At 37.5% G+C, this 20,285-nt stretch overlaps 2 protein-coding genes across 2 annotated transcripts; both read left to right on the top strand.

Annotated features, from left to right (window-relative positions):
• The first annotated feature begins 5,888 nt into the window (after positions 1 to 5,888).
• On the top strand, positions 5,889 to 14,335 carry LOC139713663 (alpha-2,8-sialyltransferase 8B-like). Its single transcript, XM_071625365.1, has 2 exons — positions 5,889 to 6,307; positions 13,993 to 14,335. Exons 1-2 carry the CDS (start codon positions 5,889 to 5,891, stop codon positions 14,333 to 14,335), a joined length of 762 nt encoding a protein of 253 aa, XP_071481466.1.
• On the top strand, positions 6,004 to 16,464 carry LOC139713660 (uncharacterized). The gene is made up of 3 exons (XM_071625362.1): positions 6,004 to 6,307; positions 13,993 to 14,300; positions 14,905 to 16,464. Exon 3 carries the CDS (start codon positions 14,978 to 14,980, stop codon positions 15,818 to 15,820), a length of 843 nt encoding a protein of 280 aa, XP_071481463.1. The 5' UTR covers positions 6,004 to 6,307; positions 13,993 to 14,300; positions 14,905 to 14,977; the 3' UTR covers positions 15,821 to 16,464.
• The last annotated feature ends 3,821 nt before the right edge of the window (positions 16,465 to 20,285 follow it).

The following is a 20,285-nucleotide window of genomic DNA, read 5'->3' as shown; positions in this document are numbered from 1 at the left end:
CAATCTTTTATAACAAAATGTGTCTATCGAACTAATTGTGCAAAGCAATTGCGTTATTGGAAAGAGCAACATTCATCGCATGAGTATACATTATGTAAATGCACGCCCAATTTCGCTGCAAAAACATACAAACAAACAAACAAACTGGTTATCAAAAAGGTGTGAAAATTCAAATGGATCATAGCAGGGAATAATTGTGACATGCATGTTAGCTATCGCAATTTAGGCAACTTTACTTCACAGTGTTTTTGACTGCATTGCCCTTTTACTATCTAGTAGTGATTATGACTGCATTCCGATGACCCACGTGAGAAATGTTGAAATTTTTCCTACTTTTTGTGACTCACTTTTAACATAAATCCCATCTTATTTTCATGATTGAATGTTTATCCTTCAGGATTTTACGCAGTGTCAAAGCAGTTGGAGGCGTCTCTTTGTCTCAGCGATTGGGGGAATGAGGAAGAGATAGCAAAAATGAGGCGAGTATACAGTATACGTCCCCCCCCCCCCCCCCAAAAAAAAAATACAATCAGATTTTCGCATTGATAACACCCAATGTGATTAAATTATCTAAATGCTACTTCAAGTTCTTAAAAAATAACGTTTTCGCTCTATTTTGCAGAAAACCCCATTCAATTTGGTTAAGCGGTCAAGGAGAAATATGGGTTGTTGTAAAGTATGTCATGAGTCTGATTCTTCCAAGTTTAGCACTTGTTTGTGAAGACAATAGACAGAACTTGGAGGGAAGAGATTCCTGACAAGCTCTACAAAATTCCTCATTTCTCTTTGACCACTGAAGCGAATCAAATGGGTTTTCTGTAAGATGTGGGCAATGAATTATAGTTTCGTTCCCTGAAGTTGTATTTGGATTGATTCACAATTTTTAAAGGACAAGTCCACCTTTATATACATGTGGATTGAGTGAATGCAGCAATATTAGTAGAACACATCAGTGAAAGTTTGGGGAAAATCGGACAATCCGTTCAAAAGTTATGAATTTTTAAAGTATCTGCGCAGTCACTGCTGGATGAGAAGACTACTACAGCGTTTGATGTCATATGCGTACAACCATATAAAGAAAATAAAAAGAGAATTTCACAAAACTTTACTTTTTGAATAAAGTGCACATATCTTCGACTTGTTACTGACATATGTTAAGGGTAATATTATCCCCTGCCTTCTGAAAGAGAGAAGTCGAGTGTTCTTTTGTTATGCGAGAAAAGTGAAAATATGTTGAATAGTCTTTATTCTTTCTTTATATTGTTGTACTCATGTGACATCACAAGCTATAGTAGTCTTCTCATCCAGCCTTGAGTGAGCAGAAACTTCAGAAATTCATAACTTTTGAACGGATTGTCCGATTTTCCTCAAACTCTCAATTGATGTGCTCTACTAATATTGCTGCATTCACTCAACCCACATGTCTATGAAGGTGAACTTGTCCTTTAAAGTTATCATTACGGAGGGTCCTGTTTTTGTTTTTGTTTTTGTTTTTGTTTTGTTTTTTGTTTTTTGTGTTTGTTTGTTTGTTTGTTTGTTTTTTGTTTTTGTTTTTGTTTTTTTTTTGGGGGGGGGGGGACATACGGTATAATGCATAGCAGGCGTAGCGTCGTGCCGTATATTAATTTAAAATTGTGCCTGAGTAATGGGCCGGGCCAACCGGGAGGCGTGATTTTTGATTGTATGCTCTTTGTTTGTTTGTTTGTTTGTTTATTTGTTTGTCTTTGCTTGTTTGCTTGTCAGCCGATCTTGGTAAAGACGTTGCTGGTAAATTTGTGAAGACTTGTTTTGGGTGTTTCAGTTTTTGTTTTTGTTTTGTTTTGTTTAGTTTTGTTTCGTTATGTTATGCTATGTTTTTTGCTTGTTGAACAACCGATATCGGGATGGAAGTGGCAGCAAAATGTCCACCTCCCTTTCATCCTAAAACGAATCGACGTCCTCGCTTCCGTAAACTTGGCTCCACTTTGGAAGACGTAGCTCCGACCATTGGGTACAAGAAAGACCCAAGTCAGTCCATCGGGGAGAAATTGGGGGAAAATAGACCGCAATACGGGTATTTATTGATCAGTAACAGATCTCTGGAACTGTCATAGTGTTGCCACATAGTAAAACACACTGTGATTCACAGTGTGAAACACAGGGTACGTGTTATGTCACACTATGGTTACCAGTAAAATTGGGACATGTGGTAATGCTGTGTTATTATCTGAACTGCGGAAAATCACAGGGTGGATACTGTGGCAGGTAACACAGTATGTCAATCTGAGGCAGGCATCCCAAACTGTGTTATCTACTACAGTCTCTCATTTTGTGTTGTCTACCACAGCCTCCCACACTGTGGCAACTCGGTGGGCACACAAATTTCACATATTACAGTATGTGACACAGTGTGGTCATTACATGCTAAGCTGTAATAACTGTAATCTAAATGAGATTAGCATGTGGTAAGTCACATAGTTTTAAATACACACTGTGCTCTTACGTGAACACATCTTTCCCACAGACTAAAATATGTAGCACACTGCGACTATTATGTGGTGGCTGTGGTAACTGTATACTACTATGTGGCTAGTAGAAGATAAACCACATGGACCATCGTTTCACACTGTGTCATCTCTGTGGAGGCAATGTTCTCATAGACTACAATATGTGGCACACTGTGGCTATTACGTGGTAACTGTGTGTCACCATAATATGATAAGTATGTGGTTAACCACATAGTCTGAAAATTCATACTATGCCAACTCTATATGAACACAACATGCCCACATACTGCAACAAATGACACACTGTGACCGTTATGTGGTAAGCTGTGGTAACTGTGTATGACTATGTGAGTTGTATGTGGTGAACCACTGTGGCAGCACTGTGATCCCACTGTATTCACATATTTTACACATAGTTAAATATGTGAACACTGTGTTTGTTCCATAAGGGATGTGTTAGGTGTACAAGGTATGAATACAAAAGAATGGGGGCGCAGTAACAGCTTTTAGTAACAGCATTATAATATTCTCACTGCACTGCAACTGGTTGTTGGATTGTTTGCTTTTTCTTGATTTGCCGGTGCGCGTGTTCTTTTCTGTATACTTCCCCGTCCTTTCTAAAGACATAAAATGTATAATTAACAGATATTGTGTAAAACTTGTCATTGACATTATACACTCATCAAAAAAGAAAGTAAACACTTTTTGCAGTTAATGTTTTTTATAGAAGATTTCGATAAAAATCAATGTGTCATATACCATATCAAAGATTATTTAATTGGCTTTCAACCTGGTAAGTTTATAGAAGGGGAAATTTTAAGCATGAGTGAACATATTCGTTTTTGTCCTCCAAGGCAGAAAAGTAAACATTGCAGAATTGGACATATTGAAATTCATTTGCAAATGCCCTCTAAAATAGCAATGACATCAAAAGACCAATTAAACGCAATGAGAGACATGAATGAAACAGCAGAAATAAGTTTCCGTTCCCTTGTTTCCCTTTACATTCAAAATAAAAACATATTGGAAAAACGGAAGGAGGAACATAGGCACTTTCCATCAATTCAAACTTTAAATGACATAGGGAGTAAGCCATTTAGGTGATAAAATCGACGGAATTTCTTCATTTTACCTTTTAATTAAGGAATTTAAGAATGCATAAAACAAATTCAAGAACCAAGCATTATTTCTAATTTTCTTAATTTGGAATAACGTTTCAAATTTAACTTTCTTTGTTACCATGATTTTTTTCTTATGTCTTTTGACTGCGGATTTGACAGAAGATTCTTCATTTTCCTCATTCATTTTTTGCTTTTCTTTATCTTTGGAGGGTTACAGAGACATTATAGAGATCATGGGTTGATTTTTGCAAATTAATTTGCATTTCTATCGTTTCGTTTTGTCTTTTGTTCTCATTATTATATGGCAGAGCAAATACGCTTTCATAACAACTTGTCCATTTTGCAATTTTTACTTTTGTAGCTTGGAAGAGTTCACTCATGCGTAAAGTTAACTTTTTCATTGACCTACTAGGTTGATAACTAATTAGATTACCTTTAACATGTTATATAAGACATCATTTTTAGCCAGATAGTCTATGAGAATGACAAACTTGAAAAAGTGTTTACTTTCTTTGTTTCTTTTTTTTTTTGCTGAGTGTACATTGACTCATATTGTTGTTATTACCAGAATGACAACGGTTTATCCGCTTGCAGAAGGTGGCTTATAAATCCCTACACCTGTATTAGAGAAGAATCTGCTATGTCCATACATATTTGTATTTTCTTTTTTTCCTCTATGTTTCGTTCATTTGTTGTACCCGTGTTCCTCATCTTAATCTTAAATTTCAGGTATTCAATAACTAAAACGAAGTACGACCGCTTTCGCAGACTAAAAAATCAAATATTAGGTCAGTCGATGCCTATCAATTTCTAGCAAAAACGCCTTCTCTTTACTTTTTCTTTTCCTGTTAGAAGAATAAGACAAGACAGTACGACATGAATCCTGTAATGAATGCAAGGGATTATGCTTCAGGGAAATGTCCTGTGCATAAGCTTGTAATTGATTCAGGCTCCATGAAATCTAATGTACCCCCTGTAAGAATTATTGGTGAATAGTTCTCAAAGAGTTGATATCATTATGCAAAAGAGTGAGCTGATGATATCATAACGCCTAAATTTGCACCATATCGTGTTCAATCCTACGTCGAATATTCTACTTTTCTATTTTAAAATACTAAAGATCCTGTGTAGAAACTTTCTTGAAGGTTGGTAGGAAATAATACATCATCAAATCACTTATTTGAATATTTCTATTGACTAGTTATGACCTATTTTCTTAAACTTCACAATGTCACAATTTCCACAAATTTATCAGATTTCGATCAAATTTACCGTTGTGCTGGTAATGTTTTAAACGTTATTTTTACATCATTATCTTTAACTGGTTGAGAATAGGTTTAACCTTAGTTAAGACAATGTCCAAAACTTAAACTTGTAGAGCATGTTATGTTGTTAACGACAATAATTTAGATGCTGATAGTGCACTCTAACTCTTGCTCATTTTACTTTAAAATCAACTTGTACAGCTTTGGAAACTGAACATGGACAGGATATGATGCGTTACAGAAAATTTTTCATAAAACAGAGGAATGAATAAACACACACGCAAGAAATGTATTAACTATAGAATAGATAATGAGTTTGAATGTTCGTGTTGAAAACATCTGTAAGAGTAAGAAATATTTGATTAGACGAACAGAGATTTAGTGGTGGCTGGTATAGAGTGAAGGCTGAGAATGGCACAAGTAACAAACAACCAACTTTTGGTAGTGATCCGAGAATTTGTGGGGGAATTTATGAGGGATTTTTTATATTTTGCCTGGTAGGGTCAATGAAGTTGGGAGTTCAGGCTGCGCGTATTTGAGGCTTGCATGCGAGCACTACAGTGCATGCTCTAGTTTCTTAGAGTTTATAACGTAACAAAAGCTTCTATATTGGGAAATCGGGCGACTTTCAGCACACAACGCTAAAAGTACTTATGGGTAGAAATCACTCATATATCTATGGAAGAACAAGATCAGTGGTGGAAATGAGCTGCATGCTTGGCGGAAGTCTGCGCTCTCAGAGTGCTTTTCTAGTTTACCTATATCTTTTGAAAATAATGAATCAACTACCGCATTTTTATCACTCTACTCTTTGTAATACTAATATTTAGCTTTTTCTTTGCAATATATACTGTTTTTACTGTTGGCTATGTTCCGTACCATTACCCAGAGAGACGTTTTCCAAGCGTCGGACGTTGGAAGAAACCCTTCAAATATTCAAAACCGGTATTCCACCGATGGATATGCAATTCTCTAGTAACGTCACGGAAATAGCGCGACTCAACCAGACTATCAACATGAATGAAAGACGGACCTGTGCTGTCATTGGCAACTCTGGAGTGCTAACAGACAGCAAGTGCGGCCACCTCATCGACAGCTCCAATCTTGTAATCCGAATGAATATGGCGCTGTTTGGCCGCGAGTTCGCTCCTGACGTCGGTTCGAAAATCAGTCTGATGACATTGAATTCAGAACAATACAGGAACCTGACGAACTGTACGCAAAACTATGGCAACATCGCTATCGACGGGTTACCAAGCTTGTGCCGTGAACTTCTGACGAGCTTAAGCCGCATGAACGGTAGCATCCTCTGGTACAGCGGTAATGTGACCCACAACAATGAAATGAAAACGGTGCTTGCGGCGTTACGCCATCTCTACAATCTCCACTTTGGTTTCGCCTACAGCCCGGCAGAGATCAAGAGTGAAGTGACCAAGTGAGTAGGCCTAGATGGAATACTGTTTGTACTTTGTTTTCTTCGATTGCATTTTGCACTGCCATGAATGCAGAAATAGATGAAGATAGTATTTGTCAAGTGCTGGTTGGCTACATGATGATCGCACTGTTTCTGTGTAATTAATTGGAAACGAATCGATATACCTTCTTATTTACTCATGCACCAACAAGAAGGCTGAACATCTAAAATCGTAAAGTTTGTTTGCTCCCATCGCCCACATACTTTTTAATGTCAATTTTTTTTCTTCACTACACTTTCCCCCTACATTACGCGGAAATTTGTTTTCGAAATTCTTTGTGAAAAATTTGGATGATTTGATTTGCTTTGATGTCATGTGATTTATTCTCTGTATGACATTTTCTTCACAAGTACATATTCTCTGCAATTTCATAAACATTTAAAATTTGTGTTTACACATTGATATGACTATTTTCAACAAGTTTTCGTTATATATATATATATATATATATATATATTCACACACGTGTGGCCCAGAAAGAACGAAACACCTATGATCTTTGATTTCAGCAATTGGTTGTAAATATGTCATTATTATCCATACTATTGGAAATGCCATTCTTTTCCAATAGAATGACACCAAGTTCTTTTTAGTTACTGCTTTATGATTTGGGGTCCAATTTTGTCAATCCTTACAATTTTCAAAATGCGGTCTTTTTACACTCTCAGAGATACTGAAACCAGCGATAATTCGGCTTGCCATAGAACCAGTAGCGTTCACAATGTGTGGGATGAATCCGAATCTGCATGAATCAATTCTTGCATTCTTGAGGATTTTGACACATTCAAGATGGCCGCCAAAATGGCCGCCAATTAAAACCGGAAGTTCTGATGCATTTCCTTCTCAATGGTGAAAAATGACAACAATTGGTGGTTTTACCTTATTTCCAGGATGCTGAATCTGAATCTGCATGATGCAACTCTTGCATCCTTGAGGATTATGACAATTCAAGATGGCCGCCAAAATGGCCGCCAAAGTCGGAAATTCCCATGTATTTCTTTCTAAATGGTGACAATTTGAACGCAATTGGTGGTTTAATCCTATTTTGAATGTGTTGAATCCGAAGCTGCATGATACAACTCTTGCACCCTTAAGGGTTTGCGTTAATAGAGATGGCAGCCAAAATGACCACCAAAAATGGAAATTCATATGTAGACCTCCTATTTCCTTCTAAATGGTAACAAATTGGAAACAGTTTGTGATTTTACTCTATGTTGAGTTTGCTGAATTTGAAGCTGAAGGATACAGCTCTTGCATCCTTAGGGTTATGAGATTATAATAAGATGGCCGCCAGAATGGCTCCCGAAGTGGTCGTCAAAAACGGAAATGTTCATGTAGTCCCTATGTCCTTCTCAAAGGTGTAAATTAAAAAAAAAAACAATTGATGGTTTCAACTATTTCGAGGGTGCTGAATCCGAACATGGTTGGTGCAAATTTTGTGTTATTAAGGGTTTTGAGATGTCCAAGATGACCGTCAAAATAACTGTCTGAAAATGACATCTATAGACCCTATTCAGCACCCTTGAACTTGGTTGTTGCAATTTGTGCATTCTTTGGGGTTTTGAGATGTCAAAGATGAATGCCAAAGTAACTGGCAGAAATTTAAATTCCAATGTTAATATTTTATTTTTCTTAATGGTGAAAATATGAAATTAAATGCATGATCATATATCCTATTTCGAGGTTGCTGAAGGTCTTCGAAGATTTTGGGACATCTAGAAATGTCCTGTATAAACGTAAAGTCCTTAAAATTTCCCTTAAATGGTGAAATACTGTGCTCTAACGTGAAGCGGGGGATTCAACCCAGGGTGAAAAGCATTAATTTGCATCCTTATATTCGATTCATTTGAGCGAATTTGTCAAATCAGCCAAAATATAAAGTAATAATGGCATCCAAAATGAATGTCACAATAAACTGAAATATTGCGATAAGTCTCAAATGGAATTTCAACACGTACCAACGGAAAGATACGACTAAAAATTTCTCTATGCATTGTTATAAGATAGTGCGTGTGGTCGCAAATAATATGGCTCAACAGATGTAAAGTTCATCCTTTTCGGCTATCAATAGAGTAAAATCAAATTATGGCATGGTGGTATTTGGTGCTGAAACTTGTCTTGTATTCTGATGAGTCTTGCCTCGTATTCTTATGAAACCTGTCGCATATTCTGATTACGTCATTAGAAAAGGTTGTATCCATGACCACTAGGCCTATAGTAGATATCAATAAGGGTAATTTCGGTTATTCCGTTTTGTATATGTATACATATGTATATAAATATATGTGCGTATATATATGCTTATATATATATATATTTATATATTATGGTTATAATGTTACATCATATTGCCGAAAAAATTGAAGCATAACTATAAAAATGTCCAACTTGTGTCTTCAACAATGTCATCAAGACCACCAATATATATCTTGTGTGCGTTGCATGTTTAGTATTCAAAGCTTATTCATGATATGTAGAGGAAACAGTGTAATCTTGCAAATTATTCAACTGCGTCTGTAATCTTGCAGGGTTCATTGCTACACACCTGTATCGTACCAATTACAAGATATCAGGTAGAGCTGGTTGCACTGTACAGCAAGTTCAGACTTGGCTAAAAGAACTATAATATGCATTCGTTTATCGGCAGAGTAGAATTGGGTTTAGATTTTACGATTGACGAAAACCTGAAATCTTTCAGCACAAAAATAGGGTAAAACCATCAATTTTAGAGGAAAATACATTTTGGCGGCCATTTTGGCAGCCATCTTGAATGTCTCCAAACTTTCAACGAGTTGCATCATCCAGATTCGGATTCAGTACCCTCGATAGGATAGGGTAGAACCATTAATGTTGTTTTCAGTTTTGAATCATTGAGTAGGAAATACGTGGGAATTTCTGGTTTTGGCGGCCAATTTAAAATCGAAGTACGGTAGAACCGTTTATTGCTCTCAATTTCGAACTACTGAAAAAGAAATACGTGGGAATTTCCGGTTATGGCGGCCATCTTGGCGGCCATCTTTGATATCGCATAATCCTAAAGAATGCAAGAGTTACATCATCCAGATTCGGATTCAGCACCCTCGGAATAGGGTAAAACCATCAATTGTTTCCAATTTCCCACCATTTAGAAGGAAATACATCGGAGTTTCTGGTTTTACTGGTGGTCATTGTGGCGGCCATCTTTAATATCTAAAAATTTACAAGGATGCAGGAGTTGCATCATTCAGATTCGGATTCAGCACCCCCGAAATAGGGTAAAACCATCAGTTGTTTTCAATTTATCACCATTATTCAGATTCGGATTCAGCACCCCCGAAATACGGTAAAACCATCAGTTGTTTTCAATTTATCACCATTAGAAGGAAATACATCTGAATTTCCATTTTTTGGCAGTCATTTTGGCGACCATCTTGAATATAATATCCTCAAGGATGCAAGAGTTGCATCATTCAGATTCGGATTCAGCACCCTCGAAATCAAATAAAACATCAATTGTTTTCAATTCTTCACCATTTAGAAGGAACTAGAGGGAAATTTCCGGTTTTGGCAGTCATTTTGGCGGCCATCTTGAATATCTCAAAACCCTCAAAGATGCGAGAGTTGCATCATCCAGATTCGGATTCAGCACCCCGAATTAGGGTAAAAACACCAAAAAAACATTGGGTGGACGGTAAAACAAGGTTCAACCTCTGGCACCCAGATTATATCTCACCGGGCTTCAAACTAGTCGCGACTGCAGATTTTGCTAGTTGGAGAGATGTCTTCGCTAGCCTACGACTCCGAGACTTCTATTGTAAAATTACAGTGTCTCCGAGCAGTCGCAAGAAATTTTAAGACACGATTTAACAATGTGGCTGACCGATTTCAACAATTCTCAATCTCAGCTGTCTGACCTGTATAATTATGTTCAGATGAATGAAACCTACAAAGATAAGCAAGCATAATGAAAATCATAAATTAATTTAATCATAAACGGACTTAGCAATATTCTCAGTTTTCATACTTTTATTCATCAATGTGCACTTGATTAAAAGTACGGGCTTCATCCCTTAACCACTCATAAAGTCACGTCACTGCCAATCATGCCTTTGAATAAACCTCGCTATTTTCCAGCTAAATTTATCACATCAATGAGCTCAACAGGTTGTCTCTTTCACAATGATAACGGACAATGACAACCGCACCGTCCGCCCCACTTTTCACACATTGTGAACGCTACTGGTTCTGGCAAGCCGAATTCTCGCTGGTTTCGGTATCTCTGAGAGTGCAAAATGATCACAATTCGATAATTGCAAGGATTGACAAAAATGGTCTTAAAATCATAACGCATCAACCAAAATTAAAGAACTTGGTGACATTCTATGGAAAAAAAAAATGTGGTATTTCCAAAAGCATGCAGAAGAATGACATATTTGCAACAATATTGCTGAAATTAAAGATCTTAGCTGTTCCGTTCTTTCTGGTCCACCCTGTATAGTGCGAGAGGTCATTCCTGTCCGAAACGCACGCGGTGTCTCATTGTGTATAGTATGCAGTGGCGTATCTAAGGAAAACGGCGCCCGGGGTAAGCGCGAAAATTGCGCCCCTAATTTCTGAAAAAGTGTTCAACCCCAACCTCATCCCGGTAGGGACTTTAAACAAAGTCCACATGATATGCTTTTTCAAGCACTTAAAAGGGGTCTTTTGAGGGTGATATCAATGTAATGATTTTTGATAAATTTTGGCGAGCGAGCGCAGCGAGCGAGCCGAAAATTTTTATGTTTCAGCTTACAAAACATGGAATTCTCATCATTTTTTGCTCATCAAATCTTAAAATTCTAATCAAGATATAGTGACGGCCTTATAGATAAATTTATACCAACAAACTGAGGACTTAAAAAATACTCTAAATTAGTACGCGCGAATGAGCCGAAATTTGTATATTTCCGCGTCATCATCACATTTTGTTCTTATCTTCTTTTTTTGATAAATTTTGGCGAGCGAGCGCAGCGAGCGAGCCGAAAATTTTTGTATTTCAGCTTACAAAACATGGAATTCTTGTCATTTTTTGCTTATTAAATCATACAATTCTAATCAAGATATAGTGACGACCTTATAGATAACGATTTATACTAACAAACTGAGGACTTATAATACTCTAAATAAGTATGAGCGAGTGAGCCAAAATTTGTATATTTCCGCATCATCATTACGTTTTGTTCTTATCTTTTTTGATTTGTTTTTTTTTTGCCCCCCCCCCCACGTATGTTCGGATCCGTTGGCGTCCTCTTTTGATCCAATCGGCGATCGCTTCAGAACGAATGAAATTGCAGCCGCTGCTCCGTGTAACAATTTTCCTGCTGAATATAAAATGACATGTGTGAACACAATAGACATTGTCATTTTGTCCGCGTCATCGTCACGTTTTGTTCTTATCTTCTTCTCTTTTTTTTTGGATAAATTTTGGCGAGTGTTTGGCGAGCGAGCCGAAAATTTTTGTACTTCAGCTTACAAAACATGGAATTCTTGTCATTTTTTGCTTATTAAATCTCACAATTCTAATCAAGATATAGTGACGGCCTTATAGATAACGATTTATACCAACAAACTGTAGACTTAAAAAATACTCTAAATTGTACGAGCGAGTGAGCCGAAATTTGTATATTTCCGCGTCATCATTACGCTTTGTTTTTATCTTGCTTGATTTTTTCTGCCCCCCGTATGTTCGAAACCGTTGGCGCCTTCTTTTGATCCAATTGGCGATAGCTTCAAAACGAAAGAAATTGCAGCCGCTGCTCCGTGAAACATATTGCCTGCAAGATATAGAATAACATGTGTGAACACAATAGACATTATCATTTTACCGCGTCATCCCCGTTTTGTTCTTACCTTCTTTTTTATGTAAAGTTTGGCGAGCGAACGCAGCGAGCGAGCAGAAAATTTTTGTATTTCAGCTGACAGAACATGGAATTCTTGTGTGAACACAATAAACATTGTCATTATGTCCGTGTCATCATCATGTTTTGTTTTTATCTTGTTTGATTTAGTTTTCTGCCCCCCCACCATTCTCCCTCCCTCCCCCCGCGAGTTTTTTTTCTTCTTCTTTTCTTTTTTCTTTTTTTTTCTTCTTCTTCTTCGTTTTTTTTTCTTCGTTTTTTGCGCCCCCAAGGAGTGGCGCCCGGGGCACGTGCCCCCCTTGCCCCCCCCCCTAGATACGCCACTGATAGTATGTAGTGAAAGAAATCAGATTTGAGGCTGACGTTGCTGTCTTTTTCTCCCTTTTAATCGAGCTTTCGGCATGTCATTGCTTTCATGACAAAGTATAATTATTATATTTCAAAAGTTTGATAGAGAAATAGAATTCATGTTTTCATTTTCTTTTTGAATGATACATAATACTTTTATGCTGATGACATGATTTTAGATTCTATTTTTGTGTGTTGTAAATGATTGAGTCGTGTAAAGGCAATATTTTAGAAAATTGATATTGATATATCACATCACGCTGTATAACATTGCACTTATTACATCATGGCACATTATGCCATCTGAAAATTATTGTAATGTGTGCTCTGTTGGTAGATCCTGATGAAGGCCATGAAAGGCCGAAAGCTCGATTAAAAGGGAGAACAAAAAATCAACGTCCTCCTCAAATCGGATTTCTTTCCATATATATTATACGTGCGGGTCAGCACTGACCCGGAACTGGGTCCGTTGGGGTCATCCACCGTTCCGGGTCAGAAATGACAAGGAATGGGGTCAGATATGACCCCATCCAGAGTCATGAATTGGGTCAGGGTGACCCTATTCCGGGTCTTCATGACCAAACTCCAAGTTATTTTTGACCCGGAACAGTGTGTGACCCAGTTCTAACCCGGACTTTTTTCAGAGTGTATATCAGTAGTATAATCACAAGCGTTACATCTTAATTTGCATACAGAACAATAGACATGCAAGAACATGCACAAAGCTTGACTGTTTGGCAACTAAAACTGAATAACTTTAGTACGCTGTACAATAAAAAAAAGAAAAGGACGGGGTCCAGCATGATGCTTGAGAAATGATGCATCTTTTGCGTCATTGAGGGTATGGGAAATGTTCAAGGTATATCTTCCAATTGGCCGCAAAAAAGCAACAACAAATAAAATACATAACTTCTCATACAGTCATATCTCTCATCTCCCAGAGAAAACGTTAGTTCAACTCTTTGTCTGCATGAGTAAAACCATCATTTCAGGCATAATTAATATCATTTGGAAAACATAGCGTTCATCATTGGGGTAGGTGTGTTGCATATCATTTAGGATGATTTGACGAATTCGCTCGACTGATATGTAAAACAACAACGACAACAAATCAAATTGGTTTGACATTGCTTTATTCTTTGGTTCAACGTCCCGTGCATAATTTAATGTAATAGAGTTTCAGATATATATTTTTTTTGCAGACATCTTAGATATTCCAAAACTTGTAAGGGTGCAAGAGGTTTAGCACCTCCGAAAGTGGTAAAATGAGAATGTATAATAATGACACACACACACACACACACACACACGTGTACACACAGTGCCCGGACAATGCACCCGTACTACATGTTACATTCTCTCTCTTATACATGGAATAATCATTCTCCTTCTGATGTTATATACCATTTCTTCATTTGCAGAGTTCTGAAGTTGAGAGCTCCAAGTAGCGGTCTAGCGGTTTACGCAGCAGTCACTCACTTCTGTTCTCGAATTCAGCTCTTCGGATTTTTTCCGTTCTACAAAGATCCGACGAATCGCACTCTGTCCACGCATTACTTCGAAGACGTCAAGATGAACTACACAACCAATAGACACAATATGCCGGATGAGTTCAGAGTCCTCCTCAAATTGGACGAGAAGGGCGCCCTCCGGGTCGTTAACGACTGCAGCGGGAAATGGAATAACGACTTACTGAGGGCAAAGTTCAAGGGTTACAAGCATTTGAAAGGTGACGAGTTGGGTGATTCAGATGTTTCTTTTTGATATTTCGAAATGAAATTCAAGGACGTCTCGAAGAATTTTATTTCTTGCTGGGACCCAGTAGAAAGTGGTTTGTATCTATTACATTATTACATTATTTGTATTTATTACATTATTTGTATCTATTACATTTATACATCTATGCATTATATTGAATGTTTTGTCCTTCCAAATTGTTTAAAAGTTGTGCTATGTATCTATAAACTTCAAAACTGAAATAAACTTTTTTTTTTAACGCCCTCTCAGGAAGTGAACTAAAATGTGTTTTATACAATGCCATATCATTCAAAATTGTTTACAAATTGAATTAATCAAGTCATCACATTGTTTCATGTATTTCCTTTTATTGATGGAAAACATCATCGAAATTAATTGAATTGAAAATAAATCCGTGTTTTGGTCTTGATATTATTGAAAATGATGTGAAGTAGGACAGAGAGATTGTTAGCTTGGAAATTAAAATTTCCAAGAGTATGTGCGCCACACACGACTTTCCACATGCCCCTCTAGTCGTCAGAATTAAGTACGTTAAATCACATGTATCACTGTACTGTCTTCTTCATCTTTCCAAGAGCTGATAGATTAACATTGGAAGAAGTCCATTTCGTTGAAATTTGTGGATGAACGACGAGAAAGTGAAGAAAAATGGCAGCTAAACCTGCCGGAAAGCTCAAGCAAGGTGACGGACCATGGGCTTACCGACTACGGGCAGCATCTCCGGTCAGTCACAACCAAGGAGACCCTCAGTGTGCAGGTGATCAGCCAAGCGAGACATTTCCATTGACCATGGACTACGTGAAAGAAGCCTTGCAATCTCAAATAAAGGAGGCATTGTGCTGCGACGACGTTCTCCAAAAGCTGAATGACGTGATCTCGGCCGCCATATTGAAGAAAGTGACACAAACTGTGTACCAAGCAATCTCGCTGGACCTTGAGCAACTAAAGGCTGAACAGAAATCGATGAGCGAGCAACTGAAATATCTGGAAAGGAACCTCAAGAAGGTTCAGAATGCACTCGATGAGCAAGAGCAATACTCCAGGCGAGAATGCCTCCGGTTTTATGGTATACCGAAAACAGCCGACGAAAACACTGACAACCTCATCGTGGACGTCGTCAAGACCCACTTGGACATTTCACTCGACCCTACATGTACATGTATCTCCAGAAGTCATTGCATCACACCGAAACCCAGAAGCGGAGTTGAAGGAGAGAAACCTGGACCAAAACCGATCATAATCAAGTTCGGATCATACAACGTTCGGCAGACCGTCTTCAACGCCAAGTCCCGTTTCAAAGGGAGTCCCATCTTTGTACACGAGGATCTAACATCACACCGAAGGAAGCTTGTCCACGCAGCAAAGGACAGGTCATCAGTGAGACGGGTGTGGACCAAGGACGGGAAGATCACAGCGCTTGTCAGAACCGAAGGAATGAATGACAGAAGAGTCACCATCAGGAACATGGCAGACATTGAGAGACTGCGATAGGACATGGCTAGCATTGGTAAATATGACCGGTAAACCATAAATAATGAAATTAAAGTATCCGTGTATGAAGTGTAACAAAAGTGTTAAAAATAACAAAAATGCATTGTTATGTCCCGGTTGTCTTAGATGGTGCCATTTGAAATGCACTCCATACAGCAAGGACGTCTTTGTAACTGACAATGTTTGGTTTTGTCGTTTTTTGTTGTTTCCAGGAATTTCCATTTCATGCTGGCAATGATATGGCAAATGTATCTGAAAGTGAAGAACGACGGTCATAATGACTCCAGTACAGTTGGGCAGTTACATGATATTATGAAGCTTGATGGGGAAAAAGAAATATTATGTCATTACATTTGGAAAAACAAATACAGAAACTACGAGTAAGTCCTGGGCTGAAAGTTGCTCATCTTAACTGTGCTTCTCTCACGAAGAATATTGATGAACTCCGACTATTTATGTCAAAGTCGAACATTCATGTATTAACGCTAAACGAAACTCATTTAAATGAGCTTATTGATGACAGCGAAATTGCATGTAAAGATTATTCCTTGATACGGAAAGATAGAAACAGAGCAGGTGGCGGTGTGGCAGCATATATACGGAGTGATGTAGATTATACACTGAGAAGTGATTTAATGAATGAAGATCTGGAAATGCTACACTGCAAAAAGTCCGGTGTTAAATAGTGAACACCGAGCTGGTGTTAAATTTTCGGTGCTCATTTATGGTGTTAAATTAACACCTACGGGTGTCATTTCCAAATTTTAAACTGTTTTTTGAAGAGTTTCTTAGTAACTGCACTTCTTGTTGATTTTTAATTTAAACAAGACGGTCAAGAATTTTACCTTAAAATACTAGATTTTTGAAAAAATGTGAAAATAAATTTACACCAAAGTAACACCAGCTGGTGTGGTCTCTTATTGAAGCTGGACGGGTGTTAAATCATTGATATTAACACCAACAAATATCAAATCAACACCATGTGGTGTCATTTTTGAATTAACACCAGTACAGTGTCAAAATAACACCAGGTACAGTGTCAAAATAACACCACGAAGTGTAAGGTGAACACTTTTCAACACCATCACAGTGCATTTTAACACCCGTGGTGTTAAATCTAACACCGATGTTTTTACAGTGTAGTGATTAGGACAATTTAGGACAATTTTTAGGACAATTAGGACATGTTTAGGACAATTTTTGCAAAATCTATATTCTCCTTCGCTGGACCTAAACTCTGGAATTCCCTTGACAGCAGTATAAAAGAATCTCTAAGTTTTAACACTTTTACTTTGAAATTAAAGAAAATGCTTATTAATTCTTATATTACTGGGGATTTGCATTCTTAAAGCTCCTAACTGATTTCTCTTGCTGCTAACGCCTTTATTTTGTTTACGTTATTTCATAACCATTATGTTATATATCATTCATATGAAGACAACTTCTCGGTAAGACCAAGGTCTCATGTGTCCTGGCATCGACCCCCAATACTCTCCTCCTGTGCCCTTCCCTCTGTCTTCCTGTCCCTTTCTATCTCCTTTTTATCCTTTCCACGTGTATGTAAGAGAGCTGCTTTGTTACTGCATGTGTGTGCGTTTGAGTGCGTACTCGTTTTGTGCTCTGGTTCCCGTGGATTATGTTAAAATCTCTCGTGTATTACTTTTATATTGCGACTCCGAGGGGACTGCATTCTACAAGCTTGGCTTTTTAGCAGTCCCCTCCATTTCCGACCTTTTCTTTGTTATGATTCAGTCACATTTTGTCCTTGTACTTCTTCTACCAAAATATGTTTTTTTGTTTGATGTAAACAAATGACGTGTATTTAAATTTCATTTGGACATGTAAAAGTTACTTTGTACTGACTTTGTGTATATGCAATGTCATATTATATGCTTTGGCCGGAAATGAAATAAAAAATGAATGAATGAATGCATGATTGATTGAAATAAAGCCTGTAAAGGTGAAATCATATTTTATTGTTTCATGGTACAGACCGCCTAACGCAAACTTGAAGATTTTAAATTGTTTGAATTGGTATTACAGAGAATATAAGACCTAACTCGAGAATGTATTATATTAGGGGATATGAATTGTGATGTAATACCGGAAAATAAACCATGGCAAACAAAACAGTTGCTTGAGTTAACGGAAGGCTTTGGTTATGTGCAATTAGTTAATTCGGCTACTAGAGTTACGGAAAACACCTCGTCAACGATTGATTTAATCATGACAAATACTCCAGCTAAAATTGATACTGTTGATATTTTACCCATGTCTCTGAGTGATCATTATCTTGTATATTGTGGCTGGGGTAAAAAGTGTGTCAAAAACAAAGTTGAACACAAATATAAGATTTCTCGAAATTTTAAGAAGGTTGATTATGGTTTGCTAAAAGATCATTTCTCTATGGAGTAGTGGGAACACATCATGAATGAAATTAATGTAGAGGCAGCGTACACTGCATTTGAAAATATGATACGACTGGTGATAGACAAACACGCTCCCCTAAAGAAAAAAAAAAGAGTTAAAAAGAAAGAATCACCTTGGATTACTGATCAAGTCATCTCACTCATAAAGGAAAGGGATAATCAGAAGCGTTTGGCAAAGAAATCAAGCTCACCTGTTGACTGGGAAAAATACTAGCGTCTACGAAACAAGGTTACCGCTCAAATTCGTAGAGCAAAGAGAGAGTATTACTGATAGTACCAATAACAGTAATGGTCAATCTGACAAGGTCTGGAAATTGTTGAACTTTGTTCTCCCGAAGAAATGTGAAACTGGTAGAATAACACAAGTAAAAACCGAAGGTGGAGAAATGTTGGGTAAAGAAGAAATAGCTGAATATTTTAATGCATATTTCACAAATGTTGGTAAAACAATTCAAGAAAATGTTGAAAATAGTGAGTATGCAGATGACTGCAGAGACATGTTGTCCCAAAACATGGACTCGGAAAATATTTTCCGTTTTATGGATATTGAAGAAAACGAAGTACTGAACCATTTACATAATCTTGCTACTGATAAGGCCTGTGGTTTGGACAATATACCTGCACTTATCCTAAAGTCCATTGCTGAATATATCTGTAAACCTCTTAGTTATATTTTTAATCTGTCGATGAATCAAAACAAGGTTCCGTTGGCATGGAAACGGTCTCGCGTCACGCCCGTATACAAAGGTGAGGGTCAAAAATCGCAGGTTAACAATTATAGACCAATATCAATTTTACCAGTGATAGCGAAAATTATGGAAAAACTCATATTTGATCAATTGTACAAATATCTTCCAGAGAAAGGACTTCTGGCAGTACATCAATCAGGATTTAGACAAAACACTCAACAATGACGGCCTTAATTAATGTAACTGAATACTGGCTCAACAAATTCGATCAAGGAATGTTTGTGGGCGTAGTCGCATTGGATTTAAAGAAGGCATTCGACACAGTAGACCATGCTACTCTATTACGTGAGATGTGTCAGTATGGCCTGTCTGATTCAGTGGTTGAATGGTTCTGCAGGTACCTGACAGATCGCTCCCAGTGCACAGTTGTCAATGGGGTTCAATCTAGACCAAAGACAATTAAGTGTGGAATCCCCCAGAGTTCAAATCCAGTTCCCTTACTGTTCATTTTATATATAAATGACTTACCTTTGTGCGTAAAGAATAGTATGGTTTCTCTCTACGCAGATGACACATGTTTGTATTACTCTTGTAACAACATTGATAGATTGGTGACAGTTCTAAATGTGGACTTAGATAGAATAAATGCATGGCTGTGTAAAAATAAGTTGGCATTAAATGCCCCCAAAATGTGACTTTTTATTGATTGGGTCGAGAAGGAGACTCAAGAGTATTTCAGTTCCTTGTGTAAAGATTAACGACACGGTCATTAATCGAGTCACGCATATCAGATACCTTGGTGTACACATTGACTAGTACTTAGACTGGGCAAAACACGTTGAATGTTTGCAGAAAAAACTGAACAAGAGCTTGTATTTACTGAAAAGAATCAGACCCTTTATCACGCAGCAAATGGCAATGATATTCTATAAAACCATTATTCTGAATCAGATGGATTATTGTAGTCTCATATGGGGGAACATGGCAAAAACATATTGTGAAAAATTACAGAAAATACAATTTAGAGCACTCAGAGTGGTTATGCGGGTTGACTGGAAATTTCCAAGTGAAGCCCTATGTCAGTTGATCCAAACAAAGTGTAATGATAGCATTGATCGACTTTCGGATAGACGCGATAAACAGTTGTTATGTATTATGTATAAGATTGTAAACGAAAACATGCCTTCACATATAAATGAATTATTTATGTACAGACAATATTTGTATGGTTTGAGGAAGACAACCCTCCAGCTAGATGTACCCAAACCAACCTCAAATTAAAAAAAAAACCGCAGTTTCTCATATCGTGGTGCCCGAATGTGGAATAGTTTGCAATAGATACGTTTT

This window comes from Diadema antillarum, unplaced genomic scaffold, assembly GCF_040938485.1.
Source record: "Diadema antillarum isolate AM-2024a unplaced genomic scaffold, OU_Dant_1.0 seq00002027_RagTag, whole genome shotgun sequence".
In the NCBI taxonomy this organism is placed as follows: domain Eukaryota; kingdom Metazoa; phylum Echinodermata; class Echinoidea; order Diadematoida; family Diadematidae; genus Diadema; species Diadema antillarum.
Note: the sequence above shows the minus strand (reverse complement) of the source record. Positions and strands in the feature narration are given on the sequence as shown.

Coding starts and splice junctions, on each gene's coding strand:
- LOC139713663 (XM_071625365.1), top strand. CDS start 5,889: ATGAATGAAAGACGGACCTGTGCTGTCATTGGCAACTCTGGAGTGCTA. Junction 6,308..13,992: donor ATCAAGAGTGAAGTGACCAA/GTGAGTAGGCCT, acceptor CTTCATTTGCAG/AGTTCTGAAGTTGAGAGCTC.
- LOC139713660 (XM_071625362.1), top strand. CDS start 14,978: ATGGCAGCTAAACCTGCCGGAAAGCTCAAGCAAGGTGACGGACCATGG.